The sequence below is a fragment of the Panthera tigris genome, chromosome B1 (assembly GCF_018350195.1).
Source record: "Panthera tigris isolate Pti1 chromosome B1, P.tigris_Pti1_mat1.1, whole genome shotgun sequence".
Taxonomy (NCBI): Eukaryota; Metazoa; Chordata; class Mammalia; order Carnivora; family Felidae; genus Panthera; species Panthera tigris.
In genome coordinates, this window is record NC_056663.1 from 31,647,027 (window position 1) to 31,662,545 (window position 15,519).

Below are 15,519 nucleotides of genomic sequence, written 5' to 3' on the forward strand. Positions count from 1 at the left end.
ATACTCCTATCTCCAGTTTGGCCATGAGGAAAATCTGACTCAACTATTATGATCTGCTCAAGGCTACTAAGCCAAGAAGTGGCACAAACGGTACCTGCTCTAAATCTAATAGTAAAGTCTTTTTTTTTCTTCCCTACAGACTGTGTGGGTACTAAAAGAAAACTGACACCTAAAGGATCTCTTTCACGGAATTTAGAGAAACTAAAAGAGAATACAAAAGGGAAGACAAAAAAGAATTTACACATTCCATGTGGGAAAGACACATTTCCAAGTGTCTATTTGCAGAAATCTCTGAATTATTCTACTTTGTAAAGGTCAAAGTAGCCTACAGAATAGGTGTACACAGTGGGCATATAAAAGGAAAAAATTTTAACACTTACCATTGGTAGACAATAAAAACTGAGCAGCATTTTTCTGGGGTAACCACCTAATTTTGTTGATCTTTTCTTCTATTTCTAAACTTTTCAAGTAGTCAAACTCTGGTTCATGGCTCTGAAAGGTGCTGTAAACATTATATTCTCCTCTGCTATGAGACTGGATTTTGTTCTAAAATGGAAACAAAAATATTTGGACGATTGTTGAGAAATATTTCAAAAAATAATCAAACATGTAATCAATTCCAACAGACCTTGCAAAATTCTGGTTAATTATCTGCATCTTAAATACAATTGCTTTTTATGTTTAAGGTCTTCAAGGAATAAATAAAACAGATTCACCAAAAAGGAAAAGCTAAAGACTAATAATTAAGCCCAATATAATTGGAAAAGGGTACGGATCAATCTGATTACTAATTTACCGTTATTTAGTAAATAATAAAGGACTACTGGTTAAAAAAAAAAAAAAAGAAAAAAAAATCTAAGTATCCTTAATGAGGGAGCTCATCCAAAATGGGAAAAGTAAGTAAAAGCTTATCAGAATCAGCTGGCTGAGGCACACTTTCTTTCACTGCCCACTTTAGGGTCAATCCTCAGTTATTTAATATGATGCATTATTTTCCTCCTCCTCTTCCTTTCTCATGCCTGCCTTTAGGTCATTTCACCACTAAAAAACTCATTAAGAGCTCTCATCAATGTCATGGCCACCACAACACCCACCCCAAGACCACTGTCACATAGCTCTGTTACTCACTAAGTCCGCATTCAGCATTAACCAGCAAACCACTCCCCACAAACCCATCAACAATTGTTTACGCTCCTTAAATTAGCCTTCTTATATTATAAGCCTAGCACACACCGATGATTTATTTCATTTAGTATCAGTGAGTGAATATGGTTTAAGCTACTGGGTAAAGAGACTGCTGGTGAACTTCTTTAGTCAACACTAACACCTTAGAAAAAGTCAGAGTTATAACCATGTTCAGAATTTTATCTTTTAACCTATTATCACATGATTAAAAATCTTTCCATCAAAAACACTGAAAGTTTAGTTCAAAGAAGAACCTATAGGAAAATAGTTTACAGGAACGATATTACTGATAGTCAACTATTTTAAGGTAAAACTGAATTATCAAGTGAAATGTTTAAGATTATCTAAGAATGGCTCATTGGTTATTATTCTCCATACAGAAAGAAAACCTTATTGAATCTTTTTTTTAAAATTAGGACATAGGTCTTCTTTAAAAAAAAATTTTTTTTAATGTTTATTTTTGAGAGAGAGAAAGAGAGAGAGAGAGAGAGAGAGAGAGGCAGAGAGAGAGGGAGAGAGAGAGGGAGACACAGAACCTTAAGCAGCCTCCAGGCTCTGAGCTGTCAGCACAGCAACGCAGGGCTCAAACTCACAAACCACAAGGATCATGACCTGAGCTGAAGTCGGAGGTTTAAGTGACTGAGCCACCCAGGCACCTCTTGAATCAACATCTTAAAAGCCTGTTTTGGGTTGTTTTTTTCTGGTAGCTTGATTACCTGGATCGATCATTCATGGTTACAGTTGTCTTTGTGCCCTCCAGTAGCAGTATTAATTATTACTGAGTTTGCCAATATTAAGAATGCAGGGCATATGACAAAATATAATCCACATGGGGATTAGAACCTTGATCTCATTACCATAACCTTACACCAAATCAGATAACCCAATCCATTAAATAAATATATGCTAATATCACTTCAGAAAAAAACATCTTCTATCTAAAATTACTGTTTCAAAAGGTTTGTCACGTTACTCTCCAAAAAAATTATCTTAGCAATTCAATTTTTTTTTAAATGTTTTATTTTTATTTTTGAGACAGAGAGAGAGAGAGAGAGAGACAAGAGAGACAGAGCGTGTGAGCAGAGGAGGGGCAGAGAGAGGGAGATGCAGAATCTGAAGCAGGCTCCAGGCTCTGAGCTGTCAGCACAGAGCCTGATATGGGGCTCAAACTCACGGACCAGGAGATCAAGACCTGAGCTGAAGTCAGATGCTTAACTGACCGAGCCACCCAGGCGCCCCATAGCAATTCAATTTTTAATATGAATGTGTTTTGAACTTGAGCAAGTGAAGTGCACATGTTTCCTACTACCTACAATAGAGAGATTTAATAACACAGATTCTCTACCTTCAAGTAACTTGTGTATGTGAAACTTTAGTCAAAAATAGAAATTAGGGCACCTGGGTCAATCAGTCATGTCCGACTTCGGCACAGGTCATGATCTCGCGGTTCTTGAGCCTGAGCCCCAATCAAAGCAGGAATCTGCTTTGGATTCTGTCTCCCCCTCTCTCTGCCCCTCCCCAACTTGTGTGTGTGTGTGCGTGCTCGCTCTCTCTCTCTCTCAAAAATAAACATTAAAAAGAGTTATAAAAAAAATAATTTTTTTAAAAAGCAGAAATAAGGTCCATTTAATTCAGGTAAGCAATATAGAGAACCAAGGGCAAACACATACACTTCTATATGCAAAAACTGGGTCTCTATGGGTCACAATATATAAAATGATAAGAAAAGCACAAACATAAACATATCTTCTAAAACAGGAAAAAAAAACCCCATCATCCTAAAGACTCAGTAATTATTACATGGATCTAAACATGATTACATGATACAAAAACAAAATCATGGAGATGACTGGCAGTCTTAATGGATTTCAAGAAGCATTTTTTCTTTACAACAGGCAGATAAAAACTACATCACACAAGAAGAAAGTTATGTCTACAATGTTAAACATGGCAGGCTGGGCTCACGTATTAACAACCATATTCCTGAAACTCCACTAAAATTACAGTAAAATAATTTTTTTAATTATTTATTTTGTGTGTGTGTGTGTGTGTGTGTGTGAGAGAGAGAGAGAGAGAGAGAGAGAGAGAAAGAGAAAGAGAAAGAGAAAGAGAAAGAGAAAGAGAAAGAGGGAGCGAAAGACTATGTGGGCATGCACACGCAAGCAGTGGAGGGGCAGAAAGAGAGGGAGACAGGACTTGAACTCACGAACCGCCAAGATCATGACCTGAGCTGAAACTGAATGTCTGATGCTTAACGTACTGAGCCACCCAGGTCCCTACACAGAAGAATTTTTAAAGACAAATCAACAAGAACAAAGAATAACAGCAGAGATGACAGCAGCAGTGACAAACAGAAGAGGCCATAAAACAGATGCATGCACAGAAACTGACTTAGTGGATTCCAGAGAGCTGAATCTTTAGTGAGCAGTGAGATTTCCCCTAAAACTTGGGGAGGGATGTTTACATTATTATAATGATCACGACTGTGAGCAAGTACGAACTAAGTACTTTGAGCAAATATAAAGAAAAGGAAACATAATCCCCCTGTCCTCAACACTGTGACACTTGAACAAGAATGCATCAAAGAATGTCGTTTTAAAAATTAAAGAATTTTAAATTTAAAAATTTAAAGAGTAAAGGGGACTCTTGATTTCGGCTCCTACCCAAGTAGCAAACATGCACTTCACAAAAGATAATATCCAAATGACCAATAAACGCATTAAAAGATGGTCAATCAGTGTTAAAAAAAAGAAAGTATAATATGACATACACAAAATCTCCAAAATATTTGAAAATTTAAAAAAAAGACCGATAATAAAGTATTGGCAAAGACGTGAACAACCAAAATTTTCATATACTGTTCAGGAGAATAAAATCGGCAAACCACTTTTTATTGTGCTGTCCACCTCATGACATAGTAATTTCATGCATGACTGTGTGGACCAAAAAACATGATCAAGAATGTTCAGCAAAACTAAAAGGCGATAGAATGGGAGAAGATATTTGCAAACATCAGATAAAGGCTTAGTATCCAAAATCTATAAAGAACTCATCAAACTCAACACCCAAAAAACCACAAATAATCCAGTGAAGAAATGGGCAAAAGACGTCATGAACAGACACTTCTCCAAAGAAGACATCCAGATGGTCAACCGACACATGAAAAAATGCTCAACGTTACTCATCATCAGGGAAATACAAATCAAAACCACAATGAGGTACCACCTCACACCAGTCAGAATGGCTAACATTAACAACTCAGGCAACAACAGATGTTGGCAAGGATGTGGAGAAAGAGAAACCCTTTTGCACTATTGGTGGGAATGCAAACTGACAGAGCCACTCTGGAAAACAGTATGGAAGTTCCTCAAAAAATTAAAAATAGAACTACCCTACAACCCAGCAATTGCACTACGAGGTATTTATCCAAGGGATACAGGTGTGCTGTTTCAAAGGGGCACATGCACCCCCATGTTTATAGCAGCACTATCAACAACAGCCAAAGTATGGAAAGAGCCCAAATGTCCACTGATGGATGAATGGATAAAGATGTGGTGTGTGTGTGTGTGTGTGTGTGTACACACACACACACACACACACACACACACACACACACACACACACGGAGTATTACTCGGCAATCAAAAAGAATGAAATCTTGCCATTTGCAACTACATGGTTGGAACTGGAGGGTATTATTATGCTAAGCGAAATTAGAGAAGACAAATATAAGACTTCACTCATATGAGGACTTTTAAGATACAAAACAGATGGATATAAGGGACAGGAAGCAAACATAACATAAAAACAGGGAGGGGGACAAAACATAAGAGACTCTTAAATACGGAGAACAAAGAGGGTTACAGGAGAGGTTGTAGGAGGGTGGAAGGGCTAAATGAGTAAGGGGCATTAAGGAATCACTCCTGAAACCACTGTTGCACTATATGCTAACTAACTTGGATGTAAATTAAAAAAAAATAAATTAAATGAAAATACCAAAAAATAAAAATAGTGCTTGTCAAAATAGTAAAAATCCATCCAAATTAATATTTTTAAAAAATTTTAGATACCAACATAAGTGAATATAACTTATTTATCATATAAAAGCTCATTTGTTATCATTAGTCACATTGTATAGTATGGAGAACAGAAGAGAAAGTCGCAAATTAGTATGAGGAATATGGTCTTTCCTATTCCGGGAATCAATCAAAATTATAAAGGACATCCTGGTCAATGTGGGAGGTTGTAGTCAATAGTTGGATAGAGACAATTTATCCAACTGGTAAAATAGCACTGCTTTAAAAAAAAAGAAAGAAATCTTCTACCAATCAAGCTGTTTGTGAAAAACAAGCCTTCTCTTTGTACTGCTTATAATTCTAAATACTACATCAATTAAGGACAGCAAAATTTAAATTCCTTTCTCTTGATTACTGAAGTGAAAATCAATCTCCAGTAGTGATGAAATTGTTCTGCCCACCTAACTATTCAACAGCTTTCACTCTCAAAATAAAAATAAAAATGGCCTTAAATTATACTTTAAAATGTTAATTGGGTGAGTTTTAGGCATCCACCGTGCACATTTTCATATTTTTAGTAACACACTGCTTTTAAAAACTTGTATTTCTAGTAACGTTTTAGTTTCTAATGTATCCCTGAGTTGAGTTATTATGTAACTACTAATCACTCTGCTTAACTAACTTATTCAAGTCCACCTTTTCCTTCCCACCCCTTCCTTATATCACCAACGTCTTAAAACAATTATCTTTTGGAGCATTTTTATTAGTGTCTAATTCCCTCGTAATTTTCAATGTGATCTTTGCTATATTTCCAATGTCATTCCTGTGACTGAATAAAATAGCCAGTTTTATTGAAATGTCTATTTTCAGACTCTCTGAGTTGTAAACATCTTCTACATTATTTTCTATAGAACAAATTTGTTCTTTATATAAAGGTGTCTCCAAAAATTTTTTAACAAATTCTGCCTTGATTGCATATAATTATGAAGAAAAAATATCAGACTGATAAGTTCAAATATATATATATGGATTTGAGGTTCTTTTTAGTGTGTTTATGTATTTTCAATAAAGAAAACATGAAAAACAAAAAACAAAAAAACCAAACAACAACAAAAAATAACGCTCATAGATGCATTATTCTTAATAGTCACAAACTGAAACAACCAAAATGTTTGCACCTACAACATAACAGATAAATTGTAGTAAAGCAACACAAAAGAACATTCATTACATAGCAATGAACATGAGCAAATTATATACACACAAACATAGTATTGAGCAAAAAGGCCAGATACACCCTTATTATGATTCCATTTATGGAAGGTTCTAAAAGTACAGATCAAACTCAGTGTTAGAAATCAGGCTTATAAATAGACTTTTCTTTAAGGGGAGAAAGGAGAAATTAATGACTTGGAAGGGGAATGAGAAGGGTTATGTGGAAGGGTGGAAAGTTCTATTTCTTGACCTAGATGTCTGCTATGTGATAATGTACTAATGCTTTGTATGCTTTTGTGTATTATTTCAATACAGTGTAAAAAAATGTGGCACACAAAAGGTGCAGCCACTTTGAAAACAGTATGTGGGTTCCTCAAAATAGAACTACCCTGTGATTCAGCAATTGCACTTTTCAGGATATATTCGAAAGAATTAAAACAGGATCTCAAAGAGATTATTCACAATAGCTATGTGAATAGCAAACTAATAGTAGAAGCAAACTAAATGTCCAGTGACGGATACATGAATAAAGACAAATGTGACATACAAACACACACGAATATTAGTCTTAAAAAAAGCCTATCTTATGCCACTATATGGATGAACCATGTAGAGATTAAGCTAAGTCAAACAAGCCAGTCAGAAAATGAGAAATACTCCATGATTCCACTTACATGAGGTATCTAAAGTAGCCAACTTCATAGAAACAGCAAGTTAGAATGGTGGTTGCCAGGGGCTAGGAGGAGGAAGAGGGTAGGAAGTTGTTGTTCAGTGGGTATACTGTTTCAGTTATGCAGGACTGGTGGGGGGAGGGGCTGTATGGGGGGGTTGTCTAGCAATCTGTTATACAACATTGTATATATGGTTGGTAATGCTGTATTGCAGACTTGGAAAACGGTTGAGAAGTTCCACCTTATATGATATTTTACCACAGTTAATTAATAATACAGCACACAAAAACAAAATATATATTATAAGAACACATTTAAATCGTTACCTATAGGGACGGATGAATCTACCTCTATTGTTACCTACAGGGAAAGGTACATGAAAGCGTGTGAGAAGCAGTGTATGTGCACCTGCATGCCTATGTGCACAGGTTTGGAGCTCATGAACTCAAGTATGACCCTGAGGTTTAAACAAACCAAAACAAAATATAAAACCGTAATATTCAATGGTGTTAGAACCAACCAACCATTTGGAAAGAAGACTGGAACTTTGTTTCTTATACACAAGTAAACTCCAGACGGAGCAATTAAATGCTCAAAAATAAACAAAAGCAACAAAAGGTAAGTACAATGGTGAATTTCTATATATTTTAAAGTGAAAAAGAACTTTTTACTATAAAGACAAAAGTAAATAGCAGAGAAAGACTGACAGCTAACAAGATGGCTAGTATAGGCCAGAAAATTATGTATTATATAAGATGTATTATAAAAGGTCCTTAAAAATCACTACGAAAGGGGAGCCTGGGTGGCTCTGTTGGTTGAGCATCCGATTTCTGCTCAGGTCACGATCTCGTGGTTTGTGGGTTCAAGCTCCGCATCGGGCTCTGTGCTGACCACTTGCTCAGAGACTGGAGCCTGTTTGGGATTCTGTGTCTCCTTCTCTCTCTGCCCCTCCCCCACTTGTGCTCTGTCTCTAAATGTAAAAAACAAAAAAAATTTTTAAATAAAAAAAAAATCACTAGAAAAGAATATCAATACCTTTCCTTGAAAGATGACAAAGGTCAAAAGTTGGCAATTTATATAACACATGGTCAGTAAATATATGTAGAACTGCTCATTATTGTTAGTAATCAAAATTGAAGAATAATGTTTGGTCCTTAGACGAATAAAAAATGTGATAATGACCATCGTTTTAATGATGAGAATATGGTTCAAGTCATATACTACCAGAAGAAGTATAAATATTTACACAGCTTCTCTGGAGGATAATTTGTCAATACTTATTGAAAGCCTTAAAAAATGTAGATATTCAACAATTCCACTTCAAAAGTATAATCTCATGGAAAACCATGCCTGCAAAGATGTATGAACAACTTAATGCATAAACAACCTCAATATCCATCAAATCAAGTAAATTATGAAATACTATAGAGCCAATTACATTCAACAGCAGATCAGTGTGTCTCAACCATATTAACTTAATCAAGCACAATGCTTCCTGCTACTCGTCTTCTATAGCTCCCACAAGCTCCATGTTCATTTAACTTTTGTCACTTAAGTTATAAAAGCAGACTGGACATGTTCTTCCACACTACACATGCACTCCTTTCCACTCAATTATTGCCCAGTTTCTTCACCTCCTTGACTGAAATTAACCTGATCAACATCAACAGATACAAAAACTTATGGAGTCGCATGTGCAACATGATTCTAATTCTGCAAAACAAAAATACCCAGAATGCACACAGACACAGATTGGTCTTTATTCATGAGATGAGATGAGACGATTCTGAATGTTTGGGGGGGGGGGGGGGGGGGCGGGGCGGCTCCCAAGTAGTCTTTGTGTTGACAAGGGGCTCAGTTCCATCTCACAAACCATGAGATCATGACCTGAGCTGAAATCAAGAGTCGGATGCTTATCAGACTGAGCCACCCAGGTGCCCCTGAGATGGGATGATTTTGGATTTTTATCTTTTTCTTTGTGAAAATGATAGTTTTCATACTTTTCATGATAAACCTATTAAGAATAATCAAGAATTAAAAACAATCTCTGAAAGAACATCATTTGACATTCTGTAACAGCTAATTCTAAATATAAATAACTGCACTGTGCTTTTACTAATAACTTCCTTCTTTTAAAAGAAACTTTATGAAAAGGTAGGACTTACTTTGTTCCTTGAACAAAACATAACACACTTTAGAAAAAATTAAAAATGTATTTTACTGTAACTCATATAAGTGACAATGGATATTTTTTAAGCTGCTAAATAGAACACTAATAAAATTTAGTGTTTATTAATGATTCTTTAATCTTGTAATATATTTGTAACAAGCAAACATTTGCTTTTTATTTCAAAGTGGTTTAAAAGAGTTTGACTCTTGTAGGGTGGCTAGGTGACTCGTCGGTTAAGAGTCCGACTTCGGTTCAGGTCATGATCTCACCGTTTGCAGGTTTAAGCCCTACGTGGGGCTCTGTGCGGACAGCTCAGAACCTGGAGCCTGTTTCTGATTCTGTCTCTTCCTCTCTCTCTCTCTGCCCCTCCCCTGTTCATGCTGACTCTTGTGTTCTCCCTCTCTCTTAAAAAAGTAAACATTAAAAAAACTAAAAGAAAAAAAAAGTTTGAGTCTTGTGAAATGACAGAAATGGTAGAAAACAAAATCAATTCATATCTGATTAACAAACCACTATCAATGCAAATATATGGAACTTTCTAGAATAAAGCAAGATAAAACACAATCGATGTAAACAGAAAACAACAACAAAAAAAGAAATTTCTATCATTTTCTGATCACAATGATGGTGGTGGAATATTTCAAGATTTTTCAGCTCTTATTAAATAGTTGTGCCCCTTCGCTGAATGCCTATTATATACTATACTAAGCAACACACACTTTAGATAACTTAGACTCTTATGGAGTTGGTTTCCTCTCTAAACAAGATTAACACACAGATTGGTCTTTATTCATGAGATGAAATGATTCTGAATGTTTGTTTATTTTGAGAGAGAGAGAGAGAGAGAAAATGAATCCCAAGTAGGCTCTGTGATGACACGAGGCTCAGCTCAATCTCACAAACCGTGAGATCATGACCTCAGCCGAAATCAAGAGTTGGACTGCTTAACCAACAGCAGATGGACCCCACATCTTTAATGTCCAATCGATCCACATTATTTAGACACAACATGATATGGCTAAACATACAATGGCCTGCAATCCAAAAAGCCGAATGTTAGTTTCTCAAATTAGGAAACCTGCAACACCCTGTATTCTGACCAAGTTATTTATTTTGAAAAGAGCAAAAGGAGTTATTTGAGAAAGAAACCAACTTCAATAAATTCTGAAACCTGTATATACAGCTCAATTACAATATGGAAAAAATAAAAAAGATTAGTTCAACACACTTAAGGTACTGAAAAAGTAAAATACAGTAAAGACTAGATATAACTCTATAAAATAATGTTCTGTCTGATACAGATGCATTTAAAATAGTCATTGTAAAAAGATTATCAGTATGTATGTTGGAATAACCTGCCTGTCAGTTTGGGGGTGGGTAGGGAAGGTAGAGGAGGGGAAGATCTCTAAATTACATAAAGCAGAGTAATAAATTTCAATCAGATATTGAATTGAAATGGGAAAATATGAAATATGGGTAAATGTCTAAATAATTTAGAGGCAGGAAACCAGCAAACACAAACAGAAAAAGTAAACGAAACTTAAAGGCAGCCAATCTACAAAACTGAGAAACACAGCCTCCTGAAAGAACTTACTCTCCTCGCAATACATGGCCTATAACAAATCAACTTATTAAATACACCATCAGAAAAACAGGACATATTTTTATGTACCTGGAAACAATTTTAATTACTGGAAGTATCAAAAGTTTAGGTAAAACTAAAATCCAGTAAAAATACCTTTTTTAATCACCAATTTGTCGATTTTATTTCTTCTCTGTATTTAGAAATTTTTGGTTCAAGTATAAATTCATAAAGTTTACTGGAAGAGAATTGGCCAATATAACTTAAAAATGCTCACAACCTTAGATCCAGCTACTTAACTTCTAGAAGGTTCTAAAGAAGTCATAGGTGCTTCAAAGTTTCAACTACAAGAATGTTTTTATAGTGTTATTCATAACAGAAAAAGAAAAAAAAAGATCAGAAAGCAAGAAATAAACAATCTAGGTAATATCTAACAATAGAGATTACATTAAATAAACTTCAGTACATGTCTGTAATGGAGTATCATGTAATCATTAAAGATGAGGATTTAGAATCTTTAACAACATGAAAGGTCTTTACATACAGTATGTGAGGAAAAATAACATACCACCCTAAATATAATCTCATTTTAGAAAGACAAATCTTTAATACACACCAAAAGTGTTGGGTTTTGTTTGGTGGAGTTATAGGTACTTTCTTGCCCCCTGTCCATGTCTCCTAAATTATCTACAGTGAATATGATGTTTTTAATTAAGAGGGAGAAATTACTTGTGAGAAAAATACAATTAAGAAGTGTTGTATGTGTGAGGTTGAGAAGATGGCAGAGAGAAGAAAAAGTAAATTCTAAAATTACTGGGTATTATTAGTTTCACAGATTTGGATTTGTTTTTTGTTGTTTGGATTCTGGGGGGACAATATAAGAAATATGGACAATTCAAATTTCTGGGCAACAGGTAAAGTGAAAAAATTACTTTAATATGTCAAAAACATCCTTTCAAGATCTCATCCAGTGTTATGAAAAATAACATTTAGAAGAATCCTACTTTGTCTAACAGTTGTTTAGTGACATTCATACTGATAACGCTTAGCAATCAGAAATGGTACTTTAAACTGATACTTCACTTCTGGAAAATATAATTCTTTTGAATTTTGAATTCTTTGAGCTGGAACCTCAAAAGATTAGTAGGTAGGTGACATGTGTTTGACAGCTGGTTGGATAGAAATGTGGACAATAGACGGCTGAACAAGAGAGGTGGCTGGATGAATTCATGAACAAATAGAAATGAGGTATTTAAACTCTCAATCCAAACTCTAACTTTTCCCTCCTTAAGCCTACCACAGAGAAGACATCATTCGTTAATGGCTACTATTAAAAAGTCAAGATCAAGTATTTTCCCCATTACGATAAAGTAATGAAACTGATTTTCCTGTGTGACTTGTATCACTTAGGCTCATTACTTAGAGAAGTCAGATTTTTTTTCATATGTTAAACAATATGCAGCGTTGTGGATATTCATTCCAATTTATGCAGAAATTAACTATTACCGACTTCACTAGCTATGTGATCTTAGAAAAGTTATCTTCTCTAATCTCAACTCATCCATAAATTGGTAATAAATTGAAACACAGGAGGTGTGCACACATCTTCATTATTTTGCTGTGAAGATTAAATAAGATTTTGCGACTGTGGCAGAGAAACAAGACATGTGGATTCTAGAATTAAGGGTTCATCTCTTTATTAAAGTGTATGACTTTGGATGATTAAACCTACTGTCTGGGACCCCAGTCTTTTTATTGGTAAAAAGAGACTGCTTTACCAGGGGCTGTAAATTTGGGGCCCATATACTACCTATCCATGGATGAAACCCAGGGATTTTGTGAACCTGGATGTGGTGGAAATTTAAATATTTTTTCCTACTAATGTCTAGCTGAAATTCAGCATTTCTTTCATTTATGGATACAGGTGATAAAACACCATATTAGCAGCCTCCATCACTTTGTCACTATAGACATGACATGTTTTTAAATCACACCCCAGTTGTTATCCACAAAAACTTTTGTTTTTAATTTTATTTACTTTTTCAATTTTTAAAATATTTTTATGTTTGTTTATTTTTGAGAGACAGAGCGTGAGTGGGGGAGGGGCAGAGAGAGAGGGAGACACAGAATCCGAAGCAGACTCCAGGCTCTGAGCTGTCAGCACAGAGCCCAACGCGGGGCTCGAACTCACAAACCGTGAGATCATGACTTGAGCCGAAGTCAGACAATTGATTGAGCCACCCAGGCACCCCACAAAAAACACTTATTACTCAGTAATAAGTGTTTTTAAAAACACTTTGAAACGTATTTTTCAATATAGTTTCCTTCCTAATCCTATGTTATTATATACAATTAAAACATTCTGAGAAGTCCACAGAACTGACCAGGCTACTGACGAAATCCATGACACCAAAGGTTGAGAACCCCTGCAAAAGCTTATAAATTTTAGCACTTAATTTCTGTGAATGCACCATATACAAATAAAGCTCAATATGGGCAAAACAAATTTCACAGTTATCTCTGGTAGAGGAGGGTAGTGGTAACAGGAAGGACAAAGAAGGCCTCTAAAGTGCCAGTAATATCCCATTTCTTGATCCAGGGAAGAATTACACAAGTGTGTTTGTTTTGTGAAAATTTATAGAACTGTACACTTGTGATTCTGTGCATTTTTCTGCATGTATCATGTGATCTATCTTAAAGGTATTTACATTTAATGTATCTTAAATACATTTAAGATCTATCTGTTTAAATGTATTTTTAGATATAAACTTGAAGCTGTATTATGGAGCTTTTATCCTTATCCTGGTACTGGAATGCAGAGAATTTCAATTCGACATTTTCTATCAAATGAGGTCCCCAAAGGACTTTTAAAAAAAGTAAAAGTGGGATCTCGGGCCTCCAGACATTCTGATTTAGTGGGTATGAGACACAGTCCAGTAATCTGCATTTGAAATGCATGTTCCCAGGCGATTCTAACATTTTATTCTTTGAAAAACACAAAACTTAGATCAAAGAGTGAATGAAAAATGAAGACAGTTAAGCCCAGTAGCTAAGAGAAGAAACCTTATTTTATAGATACTTTGATTTAGAATAAACCACACTGGATTTTCTTGAACTTCTCATGTATTCTTTCTATAATATTCCTGACAGATGGGCATCCAGATCTTGTGTATTTATTTCCATATACAAAAGAAACTAATCAATTCTTCCCACATAAATCCCTAAATATCAAGACTCTACACAGTCTCTTCTCCTGGCTATACAGACTTGGTTCCTTCGATCATTTCTCACCAACACTGCTAAATTTGCTGTTCTGATTGCTGCTCAGTAAATACTATGTAAAGCGAATGCTGCCACATCACCCTAGAAAAGTGGGTTCTCTCTTCACTTAAGCATCAAAGTAAATCAACAACCCCTTTGTATGGATGATACTGAATCTGTTAAAAACAAATCTTGTTTTTTTTTTTAAGTTTATTTATTTTGAGAGAGAGAAAGAGCAAGTGGGGGAGGGGCAGAGAGAGAGAGACAATCCCAAGCAGGTTCTATACTGTCAGCACGGAGCCCCACGTGGGGCTCAAACTGATGAACCTCATGACCTGGCCGAATTCAGGAGTTGGACGCTCCAATGACTGAGCCACTTGGGCGCCCTTAACAACATCTTGGTGATTTTGAGCTCCATTCTAGTCTTTCCAAATAATTTACAAAGAAAATACATATTAAACCCCTACCCATTTTTTTTTTCTTTTATTGGAGAGGGAGAGAGAGGGAGAGTGAGAGTGCACTCACACAAAAAGGGGACGGGGAGAGGGAGAGAATTTAAAGAGCAGGCTCCATGCTTGGCATGGAGCCTGACACAGGGGGCTTGATCTCACAACTGTGACATCATGTCCTTGAGCCGACATCAAGCTTAACAACTGAATCACCCAGATGCCCTAACCCCCTACACATCTTTTGTGATAAACATGATTTCTAAGATTTCTTCTATATCTTGTTAAGGAGTTTTGGGAATGTCACATTAAGAACAACCAAAAAATGAGAAAAAGCCTAGAAAGTTACTAGCACTCCTAGAACACAGAAAACAAAGGCTCTATATAATAATCTAGGAAGAAATGTAAAAAAGGAACATCTCCCTTCTCACCTTTCTCCTTAATTGTCCCTTAAAAAAAAAATCTCCCCCCTACACACACTTTAACCTATATCAATCAGAAAGCCTCAGAGAAAAGTGAAGGTCTGAGCAATCCAAAGTCAAAAGAAAAATCAGCAATTTCAACAACTGCCGCCCACCTAATTTGAATACCCATAAAACGAAAGATCCTCTACAAAATACAGAACACCAACACCACCTAGTCTAACAGTTACTTGGAATCTCCCAAGAAAAACTATTAATATTTTCATTATCAACAAGAATATATCCTGCCATCTACTTGGTTGTCAAAAGCTATTACATAAAAGTTATGAAAACAGTAAGAGTGTTCACCTATTTTAGGACATGCTATAAACACCGGACTGGGTATCAACACTTACTGACCACAGGACAAGTGGAATGCCTCATGGAAATCACCTTACTCTTGGGCCTTAATTTCCCTACCCGACCTGCTTCTATCACAGAGATTCTGTCAAACAGAAAACTATAGGAACGTATTAGTTATAAAAATAGTATTAAATGACAGCAAAACATGT

At 35.6% G+C, this 15,519-nt stretch overlaps 1 protein-coding gene across 3 annotated transcripts in view; it reads right to left on the reverse strand.

Annotated features, from left to right (window-relative positions):
* Positions 1-15,519, reverse strand: part of PPP2R2A (protein phosphatase 2 regulatory subunit Balpha) — an 85,388-nt gene that overhangs the window by 17,973 nt on the left and 51,896 nt on the right. For all 3 annotated transcript variants that reach the window (XM_042983185.1, XM_042983184.1, XM_042983186.1), the window contains one exon: positions 381-546. In XM_042983185.1, coding sequence (XP_042839119.1) covers positions 381-546 — 166 coding nt within the window. The remainder of the gene's footprint in view (positions 1-380; positions 547-15,519) is intronic.